At 55.0% G+C, this 18,598-nt stretch overlaps 1 protein-coding gene across 1 annotated transcript; it reads left to right on the top strand.

The window, feature by feature from the left end:
• The first annotated feature begins 124 nt into the window (after window positions 1-124).
• MB (myoglobin) lies at window positions 125-10,857 on the top strand. Its single transcript, XM_045552995.1, has 3 exons — window positions 125-318; window positions 6,983-7,205; window positions 10,181-10,857. Exons 1-3 carry the CDS (start codon window positions 224-226, stop codon window positions 10,325-10,327), a joined length of 465 nt encoding a protein of 154 aa, XP_045408951.1. The 5' UTR covers window positions 125-223; the 3' UTR covers window positions 10,328-10,857.
• The last annotated feature ends 7,741 nt before the right edge of the window (window positions 10,858-18,598 follow it).

The following is an 18,598-nucleotide window of genomic DNA, read 5'->3' on the forward strand; positions in this document are numbered from 1 at the left end:
AAATAGCTGCCCATGTGAGGGCTAGAGAGAGAAAAAGATTAGACCCCTCCCTGGGTGGGGGAGAGAGAAAGAGACGGAGGGTGGGGGAGGAGAGCGAGCCATCAGGTGATCCCGTCATCGGGGAGGTATAAAAACCGCTTTGAGGCCCGCAGCCTCCAACCCCAGCCGCGGGTCGGGACACCCAGTCAGCCCTCGCTCGCTCTCTGTCTCTGCAGACGGCGCCATGGGGCTCAGCGACGGGGAGTGGCAGCTGGTGCTGAACGTCTGGGGCAAGGTGGAGGCTGACGTCGGGGGCCACGGGCAGGAAGTCCTCATCAGGTAAAAGGAAGAGATCCCACTGTCCCTGTCACCCACGCCCCAAAGATCAAGTGTGTTCAGTTGCAAGGTGTAAAGTTTGCCCCGGGGTAGACTAGTTGGCTGTGTTAGTTAAGGTTGAAACCCCCAGTTGGTTTTGCTTTACTTTTAAGTGTCAGGGATTGAACTCAGGGGAAAAAGGGGACCCATTTCAGACAGATGTGAGCAGCTGGAGGAAGCTTGAGGGTCAAACCCTGGCTGCCTGGAGCACACTAGGAAGAATCTTAGAATCAGATAGTCGCAGTTAACAAGGCCCTGAGAGATCTTGTCCAGTCACCTCATTTACTGGATGAGGACAAAAAGGACATGAGAGGGGAAGGACATTCCCAGAGTCACAAGCCCATTTGAGTCCCTAAGTGTCTTGGCCTTCAAGGTGAGACAGATCTGGTTCTAGACTTGGCTCTGCCACTGAGCAGCTGTGTGGCCTTTGGGAAACTACTCACCCTCTCTGAGCCTCAATTTCCTCTCCTGTACAATGGGGGACAATCGTAATACCTACATCACAGAGGAGTAGTGGGAGTTAAATAAGATGATATTTGTAGGAAGCCTGGCACAGTTCCCGGTGTCCACTGAGTTCTAGAAATGTTACTATTGTAGATAAAGCCCAGACTGGGGACCTTTCAAAGCACCGTAATCAGAGAACAGAAGATAGAGGCCCGTTAGTGACCTTTGCTGTTGAATATGTCTGGAATCTGAGAGCTCAGAGCAATGTGGTCTCCAAGTATATCCTGCCTTCTACTGCAAGGCAACAGAATAAACCAAAGAAAACAAAATTCTGAGTTTCGTACATAGAGCCTGGTTTGTATGTAGATTCCCATTTGCCATTGCCCCGCCCAATGCTGACACACTCTCCTCTTCTCCTGGCCCTTCCGTGGTGTCCGGGCTGCAAATCATTCTGCCCCTGGGAGGACATGAGTCCTGGGGTTGTCACCGGTGAGTGGACTGTCCTGGCGCTTTGATTTACAGATTCATTTCTCCTTGTTTATGGGCCAGAGCGAGTTTTCTCTTCCACTCAGATGTCCCTTTGTCTCCCTTGGGCTTTGCCCACTTCCAGCTCCACCTGCCTGGGAAGAATGGCCTGTCCCCTGTCCCGGAAGCTCTGTTATCTGAAGCATGAGCCCTTAGCGGCCTGTGCTAGAAACACTTGAGGAAGGACAGTCGAGTTTTCTGTTGACTCTAATGGCAATATCGGGTGTTCCCTTATGTCTTTCTTCTCCTGTCCCTGTCAGCTGGCTGCTGGGGCTGCACCAGGCCCTGCTTGATTGGATGAACATCTCCTCCCCTGCCGCCAAAGTTGATACCAACACCCAAGCCACCGATTTGCTGTGTGGCCTGGGACAAGTCACTACCCATCTCTGGGTCCTATTTCTCTATTGGCTGAGTGAAGGGACTTTCGGGCACGGTGTCTGAGATCTCTTCCCACTCTCATGCCCTAGGATTCTCTGAGTCCATGATCCTGTCTTGTTTTTGGAGAGGAGGCAGGACAGTCAGATGGAGATGGGAGACCAGGCTTTGCAGAGCAGGGGTCTTTCTAAATGACTTGGGGGCTGCCAGCCCCAAGGCAGTGACTTGGATGTCTTAAAGGAGACTCAGGGTGTTGCATCATCAGGGAGGATTAGAGAAGTCTGCCAGGGGCCAGGGCCAGGGGCCAGGAGCCAGGGACAAGACACGATGCCTGGGGCTGCTGGCTCCTGGAAGGTCCCAGAAGGCCTGATGCCCTGTCACGTCTTCGGCTTTGGGACATGCAGAGACCACGCCAGCTGGTTTGGCCCTCTCAGTGTTTGGGGTCCAGGGACGATGGCCTCTGGGAGGGGTGGACAATGCTAACTCCCAGGGCTGCAAATGCCCCCCTGGGAGCCGGCCTCTTGGTTCTGTTCCCAATGCTGAGCTGGGCTTTCCCACTGACCTTGGAAAGGTCATCTCTCCAATCCTCTGACTATAAAAGAGAGCAAATGCTGCTAATCCCAGTCTGTTAGTAAAATGTCGAGGCCTCCACTGGAAGTCCATGAACACGAAGCTCTGGAACGCAGCAGCCGGGAGGTAGCTGGAGATTCCGGCCCCAGGAGTGGGGGCTGCTGGGTGGGCTCCAGGGCTCCGCCTCTCCTGCTCCGGCCCAAACCTCTTCTGCGTTATTTACTTCGGCGTTTTTGTTGTAACAAAGGATTTCAAGGCCAGGGAAAGTTTGAAAACTACTGTTGGTGGCCACTACTTCTCACATTACAGGGAGGCAACTAAGCCTGAGTGTCTCCACCAGCGAGTGGCAGCTCAGGCAGAACCTAAAATCCCTGTTGATGGAGACGATGATGATGATGGTGGTGATAATGAAGGTGGGCACGAGGAGGAGGAAGACAGCAAACATTTGTACAGTACATGCTGCTTGCCAGGCCCTGTGCTAAGTGTTTCACCTGTGTCAACTCATTTAAGCCCAACAACAACCTTTTGAGGTAGATATTGTTATGAGCATCACATTTAACAGAGAGGCTAAGTAACTTGCCCAAAGACACACAGCTGGTAAGAGGGGGGCTGGAATTCAAATCCAGTAGCTTGGACCCAGCATCCCTGCTCCTCACTACTGTATGACGCTGCCCCACACTAGGGACGGGGTCCCATGTGCACTCTGGTTCTTTTGTTCTAGTAGAGCCAGAGGGTATTGGTGGGTCTGAGAGTGTGCTCAGTGTTCCATGTGGGTGTGTGTTTGGGCCTCAGTTCAGGGAACAGCAGGGAAATTGGGCTCCTTCTCTCTGACTTGCCTGAAGACCTGTCTGATGAACCAGGCAGGCTGACAATAGAATTAAAGATGAAAACGCAGGTAAGTATTTCCGAAATGCTAGAGAAAATGCCCTCTTGCCCATTTCTTTAGGGCGAGGGGTTTCTATCTGCCCATCTGTCTGACTGCTGTTGTCAGGAAAATCCAGGAGTCCTTCCCTGGCTGCCCTGGGGGCTCCCAGCTGCAGGACCTGGGCCCGCGGGAGGCAGGCAGCTATGTGGTGCCAGGATGACCTGGTAGGGACGAGTTATTACAATTCTCCTGCACGGTTTAAAGGAAACATGGGCTCTCTCTCTGGCTGCCTGGTGCTGAGAGTGGAGGGTGAGGCAAGGGCAAGTCTTTTGGAAGCAGAGAAATCATCTAGACCAACCATCTGGATTTACATATGGGTGAACCAAAACCCAGAGCGGTTGAGTGACTTCTTCAACGTCACACAGCACATTGGTGACAAAGCTTGGACCAGAACTCATTTTCTATAATTTCCAGTCCTGTGTTCTTTCCCCCAGACATCTGGGGGAGGGGGTATCCCCAAATGCCTGAGATCCCCAGCTGCCTTGGGTCCCAGGTCTTTGGCCCTCTTCCGCCCCAGTCTCCTTCCAGCCTCCCGACCTCGGGCCATTGCCAGGTCTCGCATCTGTCAGGCGGGAGTTCAGGGATCATTGTCGCCAGATAATAATAGCCAGGAGCTTGGGGATCCTTGGATGAAAGGTGCCAGAGACAAGGTGTCAGTGACGCACAAGGCTTTGGCCAGGGCCCCAGGGTGGGGCGGTGATATTGGTCATGGCTCTGGGCACAGCTGTGTTCTGGGGAAGCAGGAGAGACATGCTCCCGGGGGCAGCGGTTGCTCCCAGTGCACACGGTGCGTGCCGCTGTGTGTGTCTGTGTGTGCATGCATGTACACAGGTGTGTGCTGGGAGATAGTTACGTGTGCCTCTTGCACATCTACGCATGCATATGTGAGTGTGCACATGCATCCGTGACAGCCTGCGTGTGTGTGCACTTGTGAGTGTTGGCACATTTCTGTGTGTGTATGAATTTGCATGCAAGTATCTTTGTGTAACACAACAAAGCCCAGAGTGGTCGTGGAGAGTGAGGACGTGGAGCCACACTCACTGCCTGGGCTAAGTCCCCAGGAGGGGCTTAGTCTGTCCGCACCTGCGTTTCATCTGTGAACGGCATCCACCCCACCAGGCTCTGAAGTGAGTTAATACGTGCACCGCACTTTGAACAGAAAGTCAGTGCCACATCGATGTGGGTCTGTATTAGTAGTGCCTTCACTCAGCAAGTGTGCATTTGAGTGTGTCCGTGTGTATATGTGCGAAATTGGGCTTCACAAATATTAGACCCCTTCCAGATGGGGGATCCGCTCATCGATCAAAGAGTGTGTGAGAATGGTGTTGGGAACGGTGGTGATAAAATAACTCGTGTGCCTGGAAGAGCAGGTTGGATTTGCTTGTCTCGGGTCCCTCCTGTCCCTGAACCCTGAGATTCATAGGGTTGGCCCTCCGGACAGCGTTAGTGACCCCCCGGTCCAAGATCGCTCGTGTCCTGCCATGATTGTGCAGACTGGGGCCCAAACCCACTGGGCCAGGACGCCGACACCTCTGTCATCGCTTCCTCATCCCTTCCCCTTCTCTGCCGAGTGGAGAAGGGAACAAGCGCCTGTGACTCGGGGGCAGGAGACCCTCGGGGGCAGGGAGACCCTCGGGGGCGGGAGACCCTCGGGGGCAGGGAGACCCTCGGGGGGGGGGGGGCAGGAGACCCTCGGGGGGCAGGAGACCCTCGGGGGCAGGGAGACCCTGCGGGGGAGGGAGACCCTGCGGGGGAGGGAGACCCTCGGGGGCAGGGAGACCCTCGGGGGCAGGAGACCCTCGGGGGCAGGGAGACCCTGCGGGGGCAGGGAGACCCTCGGGGGAAGGAGACCCTCGGGGGCAGGGAGACCCTCGGGGGCAGGAGACCCTCGGGGGCAGGGAGACCCTCGGGGGCAGGAGACCCTCGGGGGAAGGAGCACGCAGGGCTCCGCTCCTCCTCCTGCTGACTCTGAGCTTGGGCAAGCGGCCTCACCTCTCACTTTCCTCTCCTGTAAAATGGGGTAATGACAGTACGTGGCTCCCAGTGTTGCTGTGACACACACAAAACACTTAAAATAGTCGTCTCCCTGGTAGGTGTTCCGTCCGTGTTAGCGCGTGTCAGTCCAGCGCTCTCACTGCAAAATCGGAAACTGTCTCTGCCGTCACCATGAGGTCCTCACCAAGCTGGCGGCCCTGGAAGGGGGAGCTGAAAACAGGAAGGAGAAATGCAAATTCTGCACATAGGTGCAAGGCTTCAACTGCCCAGTGATAGGATGGCAAGATACGGCATTCACAGGAAGAAGAGCTGGGGGCTTTAGGGGACCACAAGCTGAAGAGCAGATCATCGAGGAAGGTAGCTCTTGAAAAAACATGAGTTCATTCTCACGTTGTATGAGAATCTCTCAGATTTACAAGAAGAGGAGCTCAGAACCTGGTCATGGGATATCCTCCCCACGGGACCCTGGGATGGACACAGTGGTAATGGGGTGCTTCGTCGTGACCACTCCTGGGCACAGCCGCTCAGGGTGCCAACTGGAGTGCACCCACGGTGGCATTACAAGTACATCATAGAGCCTGCAAACCACAAAAGAAGAAACTTTGGAGGAAGTGAATCCATTAGACAGGAGTCGTGGGCAGACAGGGTCACCCCTGCCAAACGTTTCAGGCTGTGGCACAAGGGAAAGAGCATGAGTTATTGAACTGGCCGATTTTGGGTCTGGGTTTGGGCTCTGTCACTGACCAGCCATGTGACTCTGGGCAAGTCACTTATCTCTGTGGCCTTCCATTTGCCCCCGAGTGAAATGGGGGCTCACTTGTACCCGGAGGCAGATCCGACTCCCGTTGTGTGAGCCCCCACCTGCTCACAGCAGGAAGGACTTGGGGTGGCTACTCAGGGTCCCGGGCAGAGGCTCCCTGAGTGCCTGGCGGGAGTGGGTGCTGGTCTGTGGCGGGGCTGGGCCAGGTTGCTCCCCCGAGGAAGGGACCGGGAGGTGCAGAGCCAGAGCTTGGGCTCAAGATACACGAGAGGTTTCTGGGCCTGAGAATCACCCTGGAGCAGAATGGCTCCCACAGGTAGGAATGAGCCTCCCGTAGCCAGAGGTGTTTAAGCAGCTGAAAGACAATCTGTAGGCAGGAAGCTGCAGAGATGGTCCCCAGAGTGGGCTGGGATTACTCTTTGAGTCACCCAGGCCTGATCTCAGTCTGGCTCCACTGCACACCAGCTCTGCAGTATTGAGCTAGTGACGTCACCTCATCTGTCAAATGGGAGCAATACGAATGACTTCAGAGGGGAATGCGAGTGCAGAGCCTAGCACAGGGCCTGACGCCTAGCCGGTGCTCAGCCAGCTGCAGCGCTGCTGCCCCGGCCACCACACCTTTCAGATCTGCTCCCCAAACGGCTCAGGGAAAATCACAGTGAGGCCAGGGAGCAGTGCAGGGATGTCCTTTCCTTCCTGCACCTGCAGTGACAGCGAAGAAGAGGAAGATGCTGCCACTGATAATAAAGACAGTAACAGCAAGCCTGTATGCAGCACCCCCCTGTGCCAGGCGCCCTCCTGGCACTTGGCACGTGCCATCTCATTCAATCCGCCACGCAGGGACGCAGGGGGATGTGGGGGGATGCGTTCTCCCCACTCCTTGCATGAGGAAGCTGAGGCACAGAGAGGTGAGGTGAGTTGCTCAGGGTCACACAGCTGGAAAGAGGCGGAGCTGGACTTGAACTCGAGTCTGGCCGCCTCCAGACCTCACTGCACATCCCCACTCCTGACTCCAGCCCCCTCTGTGCCCACAGGCTCTTCACTGGTCACCCTGAGACTCTGGAGAAGTTCGACAAGTTCAAGCACCTGAAGACAGCGGACGAGATGAAGGCATCTGAGGACCTGAAGAAGCATGGCACCACTGTGCTCACTGCCCTGGGGGGCATCCTCAAGAAGAAGGGGCAGCACGAGGCGGAGATTAAGCCCCTGGCCCAGTCGCATGCCACTAAGCACAAGATCCCCATCAAGTACCTGGAGGTAGGACCAGAGCGGGAGGGTGGGAGGGACCTCCAGTGGGTGAGATTTGGGCTCGAGCCCCAGCTTGGCCACTAACTTGTGGGTTGTCCTGTGTCCCTCCATCTCTATAACCATGGGAGGAGGAGACGTGGGGGGAGGAGCTCCAAGGGAGCTGGGGACACAGGACCGTGTGGATGGTGCGTCCCCTGAAGATGGGAACAGCAGGAAGGTTGGGGCAGCAATGAGGATGAGGATCTGGTGACAGCCACCAGTTGGGATGGGCTATGGTGAGCATTTACTGGGGCACCCCCTGAAATTCCCACAACTACTCCATAAGGTTGGGAATTGCATTCAGTGTCTTCTTTTCCTTTTGCATAAAACAGACTCAGAAGTAGGGAGTCCAGAGCTGGTGTGGGGGCCCTGAAGTCACCAGGGATGCAGCCTCTTTTTTTCTGTGCTGCTGTCCTTAGCACATGGTGTCCGTCCTCAAAGTTGCCTCATGGCCAAGATGGCTGCAAGAGCTCCAGTCACCTGGGCCATATTCCAAGCAGGAAACAGGAGAAAGAAAGGATGGCTCTCTCTTAAGGAGTTTAAGAAGTCCCATCAATCTCATCCAACAATAGTTCACATCTCGTGGGAAGTTAGTTAGAAAGCCACCCCTACCTGCATGGGGAGCCGGGAAATGTCTATTACCACTCCAAATACAACTAGGGTTCTGTTACCAAGGAGGAAAGGGGAAATGGATATTGCACAGGTGACTAGAGGAAGGCAGTCTCTGCCCTTCTCATCCCCATTTTACTGATTTGGAAAGTGGGAGCTCAGAGAGGTTAAGTAGCTTGCCCAAGGTCACACAGCTAATAAGCCAGGAGGTACAATCAGATCTATGGTACTACGGAGCTCAAAGCTCTTAATCCACTGTGGTATAATATCACTGGTCAACCACCACCACCCCCACCCCTCTGTCACCCCACCCCCTGCGTACCCCCCACCCCACAGCCATGCACAAACAGCGCACCTGTCCAACCTGCTCAGCATCGCCAACACAATGGGCCAGTCCTGCCTCAGAAATTCTGCACGTGCTGCAGTTGCTGCCTCTCTGTCTTCCCTTGGCAAATCCCTGCTCATCCTCCGAGGCCCAGCTGAGACGCCCCCCGGCCCAGGAGCCAGTCAGCTCCCCACCCTGGGCACTTGATCCTCATTCCTGTCCTGGCGCCACCAGGCTGCACCGTAATTTCTCTCTTCACCAGGGGTCTCCCAGCTGGAACTCGGGCCCCTCAGGGGCAGCGCCTGCTTGCTACCATTACGGTGCCTGGTGGCACGTGGCAGCCTCACAGTGCAATTTGAATGACCAGGTCCCCTCTCTAGGGGTGGGGAAACTGAGGCTTGGAGAGAGAAAACAATGTAGCCAAGGTAGCACAGCCAGTTAGTGGACTTGAACCTGGGTCTACCTAGAACAAGTTCAACTTAATGCATGAGCTCTGCAAAAAATTAAGACGGAGTCCAGATGTCCATCTTCCCCCTCACGGCGGACCTTCCCACCGTGCCCCTCCTAAGACATTCTCCACCTCACCTGCGGGCGGATCGTCGCTCAGGGACTGACGGGCCACAGAGGGCGGTGGGTGCTGAGGGTGGTTCACTTCCCACTTGTGCAGCTGCCCCTCCCCAGTTCTCTAGATGTGAGCGGCTCTGCCGTGGACTCCAGAAGGGCTGAGCCCGCGCGTCTGAGGGGGTCCTGTAGGCCCCCGTTTTGCAGGTGAAGTCACACAGGGGGCCAGGGCAGAGGTGGCCCCCAGAACTTAGGTCTCCCAAGTTCTCTAAGGGCAGCGCTTGCTCCAGGGTGGCCCCGGGCCCCCGCTTTGTTTTGTTGCATTTATGAAATTAAAGGTGAATTTATGCACATGTCTAAGTCAACGCCCAAAGGTAGGTGTGTGTGGAGCCGTCCCTGTTTCTGAGCAGAAAGGTGTTCACGGGGTGTCGACGCTGTGCCTCTCGAGGCCTGTCTCTGCGCGTCCCTCTCCACACACCCTGCCCCTGCCTCATGACACCTACTGCCCGGGGCCCCGAGAAATGAAAAAACCCAGCTGCGGTTCAGCCACTGCCTCTGTTCCCAGCTCTGGCGGTGGCTTGTCCACAGCCTCCTGGGCACAAGTCCACTTGCCGCGTGACCTCAGTCTGGCCACTTGGTTGTCTCCTCTGAAATGACAGCACTTGGTGCACTGGCCAGGGCCGTGGTTGGGGTCAAATCTCCACTAGCCATGGAGGCAGCACAGTGACATTTCACATCCCTAAAGCAGCTCCAGGCTACGGGCGTTCCCAACTCCGTGTTCCAGTGATGAGATGTGGACCTCGAAGCCATGGCAGGTGATGAGGCCGGTGGAGACTTTATCAGTCCTCGGGGCCGGCTTTGGGCCTCATCCTCTTCCTCGCTCGCCTTCCCTCCACTCGTGTTTCTCTGCTTAGCACAGAAAATAGGAGTCTGTACTCTTCCAAACAGGGCCATAACCATACCAAGTCCTCAAGTGCAAAAGCTAAATACCCACAAATGGAAAATAGTTTCTTTCTAGATTTTCTGATTGCAAAATCCCGGATAAAATAATGGAATCTGAGCATTTCTCTTCCTTTCGGCTGCTCCTGTGTTGGTGGTGCCCCAGGCTGTGGCCCGGGTGCCGCTGGGTCCACAACCTGAGCGGAGTGGGAGGCCGTGGGGAAGAGCGTGGGCTGCGAAGCCCACCTGGGTTCAATTGCCCCTTCCTGGCTCTATGACCTCGGCACATGGCTTAACCTCCTCATGCCTCAGTTTCCCCATCTGTAAATCAGGGGTGGTAGTAGTACCTATCTCACGGTGGTTGTGGGGATGAAAGGTGTTACGACACGGAGATCAGAACTTCAGAACTTCTCCTGGTGCGTAGTAAGTGCTCAATAAAGAGAAGGTGGGACGAGGTCTGACTCCCGCCTGGTTCCACCCAGTGACCAGTGTCCCTCTCCTCCCCCCGCAGTTCATCTCAGACGCCATCATCCATGTTCTGCAGAGCAAGCATCCTGGGGACTTTGGCGCCGACGCCCAGGGAGCCATGAAAAAGGCCCTGGAGCTGTTCCGGAACGACATCGCAGCCAAGTACAAGGAGCTGGGCTTCCAGGGCTAAGCACCTGCTGCCCCACCCCCACCCTCCCGGGCCCTGGGACCCAGGGAGGGGGGCTGAGTCTCATGTAGCCATGTAGAGTTTGCTTTTGAGTGTCTGCTTGGTTTACGAGAGGTGGGCAGGAGAGGCTGAGGGGCTGGGGGTGGGATGTTCAAGTTGGCTTCGCACACCTGGCAACGGGGCTCCCTGCGGAACGTCATCACCCCGGGAACCGGGAGACCTGGGGCCCTTTGTCACTGCGGCCTGCACAGCCTGGGTCAGACTTAATTCTCCTTTCCTCCAAATCCCAACTCAATTCCTTCCGACCTCCAAACTGACTTTAACCTCAAATCCAAGCCATGAGCTAAGCCCCAGCCATAATCATTCTCTGATTCATCACCGGCCACTGAAAAGGCAGCGGAATGTCCCTTTGCAAGGAGGAGGAGAACCGGGCAGGGCAGGGCAGCCAGGGAAGCGTTCGGTATCTGGAACATGCATGTGCCTTCTCAGGTATTGGGGTGACTCACCTGGTTCTAATAAAACACCCTGCAACATCTCAGTCTCTGCCTGGCGTTTTTCATCCCCTAGAGTAAGCGAAGCTCCCCCCAAAACACACACCCCAGGGAAGAAATGGCAGGAAGGCGACACTGGGAATGTGCGTGCAGAGGGGAGGAGGAGGAGAGGCAGGAGGGAGGGAGGGGCAGGCGCAGGGCAGGGCACGGAAATGGAAGGCCTCTGCCCTGGGCCTCAGGGATCGCCTGGCCTGGCGGGGAAGCAGGCCGGCCGGCAGAGCTTCGCGACACGGGACAATCCGTGCCAGGTGCACCAGGCCGCGGGAGCCCAGAGGAGAGGAGAGAGGACCAGGGAGGAGATCGTCAGTGTGGTTATAACAACTTCAGTAGCATGCGAAGGTCACCCAGCTCGTAAGTGGCAGAGCTGGGACCCAAACTGTGGCCCGGGAGGCGGCAGCAGGGACTCCAGCGAGGCGGCCAGCCAGCAGCAGGCGCTGACCTCTGGCCACCGAGGAAGGGCAGACACACGGGGAGTAACTTACAGGCACAGGCCGGGAGACAAGATCCACAGCTGCAAAGGCAGAGCGCTCGGGCAGACACCCACGTATTGCCGACAGGGCCTGGAATAAAACGTGGGCACGTGACCGCAGCAGCCAGGGAGCAGGCTGGGCCCGAGGCCGTGGAAAGGGGCCTGGCGAAGGGCCTGGTGGGCTGGGCCAGCGGAACGTGTCCAAGCCACGAGGGCCTAGAACACCAGCGTGACTCGGGGCGCCATCTCTGGGTAGCCCCAAGTCTTAGGCACCGTAAATCTTCAGTGGCTTCTAGGACAAGTGACCTTGTGCCTCCTGCCCTCGAGTGTCTGTCTTGGGGGCCCAGCCCCCCCCCGCCATGATGAACTTGACCTCACTCCCCTAAACCTCAGACTATGTCAAGGTCACGACTGCTGAGCAGGGCAGAGCTCATCTGCTGCATGTAGACACGTCCCAAATCCTCACACACACAACTGCTGCAGTGCTGAGTAACAGCATCAAACGGGCACCTCCCTCCCTTCCTCGCCAGGCTTTGGGAATTTTTATGCTCTATGGAGAGGTGGGAGAGAAGGGGAGGGGAGTTCAGGGTGAGGAGGGCCTTTTGATCTTGGAGCCTGGAGGAAAATGCCAAACACTTACATCGTAATTCAATCGAACACTCAGGCAGTGGGCACTTCTGTCTAGGCTGCACGTGCAGGATTTAAAACCGAATAAGCCGGTCCCTGCCTGCAAGCAATTGACACTCTAGTCAGGGAAAGACATGTGCTCTGATAATTAAATCAGGGCAGGATAAAATCAGGGCTTCAGAGGAGCCTCAGCTGCTTGCATTCATTCAGCATTCATTCAACAAACATTTGTCAAGCATAGCAGGTTAAAAAAAAATCTCAGTTCATCCTTTGGATGCCCACAAAATGCAATTTATTTTTTTTTCCTCCTATAACTCAACTGAATTGTTTTGAATCCTCATTGCGCCTGGGGGTGGATTACCCAATCTCAGTTTATTTGAGATTTTTCCCTAGTTGCAACCCGGCTTTTAGCTAATTCCAAGGGGCTTGTGTGTGCTGAGTGCTGATTTGTTGCATGTGTGAGTGGGGAGGTGGCAATCTGGTTGTTGCTGTCATCTGTCTCCAGTGGTGTCTCAGGGCTGCTGCACCCCTCTTGATCCTCAGTCTTTGTTCCCCATCAAACCCTCCTACAAAGGAAATTCTATGGCTGCCCAAGGCCATTTTTGTGTGGGGCCACTTTTTCCCTGGGTCACCCTTGCCCCATGAGGGCTCTACCTGGGATGTGAGGCATAGATTTCCTTTGTGTTCAGACCCTATAGACCTGTCTAAGCTTTTGCCACCTCCTCTAGGACTTGGTGGGGCTTATGCAGGGCTGCCCTGTATGGTTGCATGGGTTGTGCACTCCATATAAATGCTTGGCCAAAGAAGCTAATAAGGGCAGTATCCAGTCTGTGCTCCAGTTGCCAAGGTGTGAACCGAGAAGGGACACCTTTTCCTAATCCACACAAGGTAAGAGCTAGTGGTGGCCCTGAGAAGGAACAGGGAACCACCACCATCTGCAATCTTCTTGTTTCCTTTCAATTCCCTTCCTTCTGACAGTGTCAGAAAATGATTTCCCACCCTGGGAAGTAAGGAAGCCTCATGTTTTCTCCAAATCTTTCATCTTTTCTGTATATCCGTTCTGGTTCTCTTGAGGCCTAAGCTTTTGAATCTGCAAATCCAGGCAAGAGATTGGGTTTTTTTTTTCCTTAGTTGTCACGTCTTTCCCTGGGGCTTGGGCACAGGAACACCTTTGCTATCTGAAGAAGAGGTAAAGACAAAAGGAAGAAAGAAAATCCTGGGGAAATGCAGGCTAATATTTTTAAATATCATACTGCCGTGGCATTTGTGCTGCATTAATTTAACAAATATTTATTGAGCAAATACTATGTGCCAGGCCCCAGATGGGGACTTTTGGTCACAGCTGTGAATAAGGCAGACAGGGTCTCTGCCCTCAGGAAGCCTCTGGGGTGTGGGAACAGAGAGGAAAGGAGCCCATGCTAGGCCTCGGGGACATGGGGGCATTTGGGTAAGCAGAGAAGAGGGAAGAGAGTTTCAGGTGCAGGAGTTGCGAAAGGAGAGGCTTCCAAAATTAATTCACTCGATGGCACATTGATGCATTCATTGACCAAATGTTTGCTGAGGCCTACAATGTGCCAGGCACCTGGTTAGGCTCTGGGGGCTCTGGGGGTGCAGACAGGCCCAGCTCCTGCCTCGGGAGACCTAGCAGGCATGGGGCTCTGGCGTATGAAGAAGATGAGGCCGAATCCCAAGGAGCTGGGTGTGCGAATGACGGGGGGAAGGCAGGACTGTGGGCCCAGCCACGGTGGCCTCAAGTGACAAGGAGCCAGGTGGTGTGTTGTCAGGGTGCGCCACAGAAACAGAACCTACAGGAGAGAGAGAGAGAGATTTTCTCTTCAAATGCTGCCTTATCTCCTCTGGAATCCCTGCACGATGTTTTTTAGATGGATGGATTCACACTACCCTCCACGGCTCCTACGTATTTCCCACCTCTTTGCTATTCCAGGTAAGGATTTCCCTTATTTTCTTGCTTGCTCAGTTATACATTTAAGTTTTTTAAAATGGTTTTTTGAAATGATCATGGTACTAGGAGTGGAGGGCGTTGCATGGTATCTAGGCTGCGGTACTTCCAGCAATGGAAGTCTTGATGGCAATTTATAATTATGAATTTCTTTGTTTTTTTTTTTACCTTTTTTTGTTTGTTTGTTTTTGTTTCTCCGCTTAGACAGAGAGGGCAGGGGGTCCCCTCCGTTTGCTGGTCATTGTAGCCCAATGCCGCAGCCATCACAGCTCAACTAGCGGTGGCCGGGCACATGGTGTACGGTACTGTACATATGGATAGAAAAGCACGTTGTAAACTGCAGAGCATTTTAAAAATTAAATGATTCAGGATGTACTAGTAGGGCCCTGGTGCTAGACACCTGATTCCCGAAACTGAGCTCCGTGTGTGTGTGTGTGTGTGTGTGTGTGTGTGTGTGTGTGTGTGTATCAGTGTGGATCCGTGTGCGTGTGTGCCTGTAGAGACGCCGGGTGTGGGTGGTGTGTGTGTGTCTGCGTGTGTGGACGTCTGTCTGCCTCCTCCGCTGTGGGGTCTGGTCTCGGCCTCCTGCCCACGTTACCTGCCGCGCTGACGTCCACCTGGGCCCTCCCCCAGGACGGCTGAGTGACTGGGGTCGGGTCTCTCGACTCTGCCTGGCGTTGTGGCTTTTGGGGTGGAGCCAGGATGAGATGCTGGAGCGGACCTAGAAGAACCAGAGTTTGGCAATATCTGAGGGGGCAAAAGGGAGAGACTGAACAGCCGCCATGTGGTGACTCGGGGGGGGGGGGGCGGCTGGATGCAGCATACCTTTAGCTGAGCAGAGCTAGGGTATCAGGTGACAGCAGAAAAATGATGAGACAGGCTCAGTAAAGTACTGTGTACCGTGTACCCCTTCCCCCACATGCACATTTGCCATTTTATTGGTAATTTTTGGGGGGGAGGAGAATAGGGTCTCACTGCATCATGCAAGCTGGAGTGCAGTGGTGTCATCATAGCTCACTGTAGCCTTGACCTTCTGGGCTCTAGCGATCCTCCCGCCTCAGCCTCCTGAGTAGCTGGAACTATAGGTGCACACCACCAAACCCAGCTGATTTTTAAATTTTTTTTATAGAGACAGGGATCTCACTATGTTGTCCAGGCTGGTCTTGAACTCCTGGCCTTAAGCAATCCTCCCACCTCGGCCTCCCAAAGTGCTGTGATTACAGGATGGAGCTACTGTGCTCAGCCAGTAATTTAAATGGCACCTTATATTTTACATTTCATTGTGTGCACACTCTCTCTCTCTCTCTCTCACACACATACACCCCATTCATTTGGGCTCCCAAACAAGTGAAAGGTATATCTTTTTTAAAAATAGCCACGAAACCTTCACCTTCTCTCTCTTTTTTTTTTTTTTTTTTGAGACTGAGTCTCACTTTGTTGCCCAGGCTAGAGTGAGTGCCCTGGCATCAGCCTAGCTCACAGCAACCTCAGACTCCTGGGCTTAAGCGATCCTCCTGCCTCAGCCTCCTGAGTAGCTGGGACTACAGGCATGCGCCACCATGCCCGGCTAATTTTTTCTATATATATTTAGTTGGCCAGATAATTTATTTCTATTTTTAGTAGAGACGGGGTCTCGCTCAGGCTGGTCTCGAACTCCTGACCTCGAGCGATCCACCCGCCTCGGCCTCCCAGAGAGCTAGGATTACAGGCGTGAGCCACCGCGCCCGGCCCCTTCACCTTCTCTTGACTCACATCCAATCCGTTGCTTTTGTCCGACCGTGGCTTACCCACGAATATAAAAATTCTTTCCAAGCTGGCATTCTACACAGAAATAGGAACAAAATTTGAACCTGTCCACACGTTCAGAGGAGCAGAATCTTTGCGGAGAGTATCTCCTCTCACCGAAGGACGTCGGCTCCTCAAGGAAAACGAACGTCTTGTCTGAGGCTCGGGCCCCGCATGTTTTGGTGGGTGGCCCTTCCCCCACGGTGATGCATGCAGATTCGAGCCACCTCCTCGAAGGCTTTCCCACTGCGTTTCAGAGTCAAAACCCTCAGCGGGCCACCCCTCCCCACACGCTTTGGAGAGCAGAGATGATTTTGTGGGCCTAGTGCATTGTGCATTGGGGTCGTGGCAGTCAAGGTTTGAGCACTAGGAGCAAGATGGGAAGGGGCAGGGCTGGGGAGGAGGGGCTGGCGAATCTGGTCGGCAGGAACAGCGGTGCCTTTGGCCAGGGTGCCTGCCCGGCTTCTGCACGGTGTTGCATGAGATATAAGCCGGAACCACCAGCTGACACTAGCGGCTCTCGGTGGCGCTGGCATCTGGGTGTTTGTGGGAGTGTTTTATCATGGTGATGAGGATACTGACGCTTGGTCAGAGGAGGGGACAGCCAGGGGTGAGGAGGGCCCTGCACACTCTAAATGTTTTTAATATATTCCAACCTGTTGATTCTTTCAACAGCCCTACCAGGTAAGTAGTACCATCATCACCATCATCATCAATTTAGCTGGGCCATGGTGCCCAATTGTGCGGCCAAACACCAGTCTCGATGTCGCTGTGAAGGTGTTTTTCAGGTGGACTAATGTTTCAGTCAGGAGACCGGGAGTGAACAGGTTCTCTCCACAGCGAGGGTGGGCCTCGTCCAGTCAGTTGAAGGCCTCGTGCAGAAACACCGAGTTTCCCCACCAGGAAGGTATTCTACCCCCAGACTCCAGATTGCAACATCCACTCTTCCCCGGGTCCCCCGCCCTCCGGCCTGTCATGCAGACTTCGGACATGTCGGCCCCACGATGGCGCGAGCCAAGTCCTTGAAATGAATCTCTCCTGCGTTCCTACACGTATTCTATTGGTGCTGTTTCCCTGGAGAACCCTGACTTCTGTGATCATCGTCCCTGTTTCACAGATGAGGAAATTAAGACAGAAAGAGTTTAAGTAACTTCTAGAATCTGTACTTTTTTTTTTAACAGGCAGGTTTTGCTCTGTCACCCAGGCTGGAGTGCGGTGGTGCGATCATTGCTCAGTGTAACCTCAAACTCCTGGAGAGGTCAGAGGCCTCCTGCCCCGTCCTGCCCTCTGCCCCGCAGGCACCCTGACGCAGAGCAGATGACTCGATAACCTGGCGGCCGAAGCCAAGTGACCAAATCCCCGCTAAGCACCTGCAGGCGAGCAGCTCCAGCCTCGGGTGACGGGTGACCTTCCAAAGGCTACCAGGGCCCTGGTTTCTCACCTCTCACCGTCCGTCCGTGGCAGTGTCAACGAGAGGCCACTGCACATCACAGGGCTCTACTCAGCAGAGGCGAAGTGCTCCAGAGGACCAGAAGTCACGCCATGCAGCTCAAATGCCTGTCTACTTTTCAATGGCAGCTTCTCTCCAAATACTAAAAAAAAATTTTTTTAAATTCCACCTAACCAGGTACTCAACACACTCAGCAAATACCTAGGAAGCACTTATTTTTCTGATTTCTATTGCTACATAATAAATCACTCTAGAATGTAATGGTTTGAAATGCAACAGTCCTCTGTTTTATTATCGCCGGCCTTGGCTCCAGAGGCTGACCGGGTCCTGCCAGGGAGTTTTCACCCAGGGTCACCCCCAGGGCTCGATCACAGCTGCGTGTGGCCGTGGGCAGGAATCCTCAACACAGCCCAGCCCTGGAGCATGCTGCAGTTCTGCCCAAATCACTGCCCGCTGAGGATCTTTTAGAGGCTCCTCGCGGCTCACAGGATAGAAGTTCAAGCCACATGGCCTGACCTCTCCCCTGTTCTCCGTTCTCCCTGCAGCACCTGTGCCCTGGACTTGCCGTTCCTGGAGTAGCCTGTGCCCTGCACGGCTGCACCCCTTCGCCCCCTGCGGGCCTTTGCAGCCCTGTGCACTCTGCAGTCTCACTTGGGAGCATCCCCTCCCCCCCTGCCCATCCAGCCGGGGCCGGCCCCACTCTCCCCGCCACATCCCTCCCCGACAGCGCCCACCATGTCGCACTGTATGTGGCCACTCTGCTTCCTCATGACATGGGACTGGGTTCCAAGAGCAAGTGACCCAGGAGAAAGAGCCAGGCAGACACCGTGTCACCTTCTTTGTGATCTAGAGTTGGAAGCCATGCGGGGCCGCTGCCACCACATTCTATTCTTTACGAGCGAGTCACTGTGGGCAGCGCATATTCCAGGGAGGAGAACTGGATGCCGTGTGTCGGTGGGAGGACGGTGAAGAATGTGCGGACGTGCTGTGAAGCCACCACGCTGACTCCCTGCCAGACACTGGCCTTGCCTTGCAGTGGGGACACAGACACCAGAGCTCAGGGTCTTCCCTCTGCCGCTCCAGATCCGTCCCCACCAGTCCTCCCTGTGCTCCGCCTGGGTGGTGGCCCCAGTGGACAGCACCCACGGGCCCCCTGGCCTCGGGCTTCCGTGGAGACGTGTTGGGGGAAGAAGTTTGGGAAGAACGGAGCTGGGGCCCCCACGCCCTGGCCCCCTCCCCTGCTGGTGGCTGCAGGGTGGCCACACCCTCTAGGGAAGCCCACGGCTCCCCACGGCTCCACTCTCGCAGTCCCCACAAGGCTCTCTGCCTTGGCCTTTGGAGGTGGAAGCTGTTCCCCTCTGTTGCTGGCCCAAGGATTCATGCATCCTGCCACACTTCTGTGCATTGCCCTTGTTGCTGGGACCCCGACTGA

The sequence above is a fragment of the Lemur catta genome, chromosome 6 (genome assembly GCF_020740605.2).
Source record: "Lemur catta isolate mLemCat1 chromosome 6, mLemCat1.pri, whole genome shotgun sequence".
Lineage (NCBI taxonomy): Eukaryota > Metazoa > Chordata > Mammalia > Primates > Lemuridae > Lemur > Lemur catta.

What these genes read in the sequence shown, in the direction of transcription:
- MB (XM_045552995.1), top strand. Translation starts at nt 224, where the DNA reads ATGGGGCTCAGCGACGGGGAGTGGCAGCTGGTGCTGAACGTCTGGGGC. An exon ending in GGGCAGGAAGTCCTCATCAG is followed by an intron (nt 319 to 6,982) that starts GTAAAAGGAAGA and finishes CTGTGCCCACAG; the next exon opens with GCTCTTCACTGGTCACCCTG. An exon ending in TCCCCATCAAGTACCTGGAG is followed by an intron (nt 7,206 to 10,180) that starts GTAGGACCAGAG and finishes CTCCCCCCGCAG; the next exon opens with TTCATCTCAGACGCCATCAT.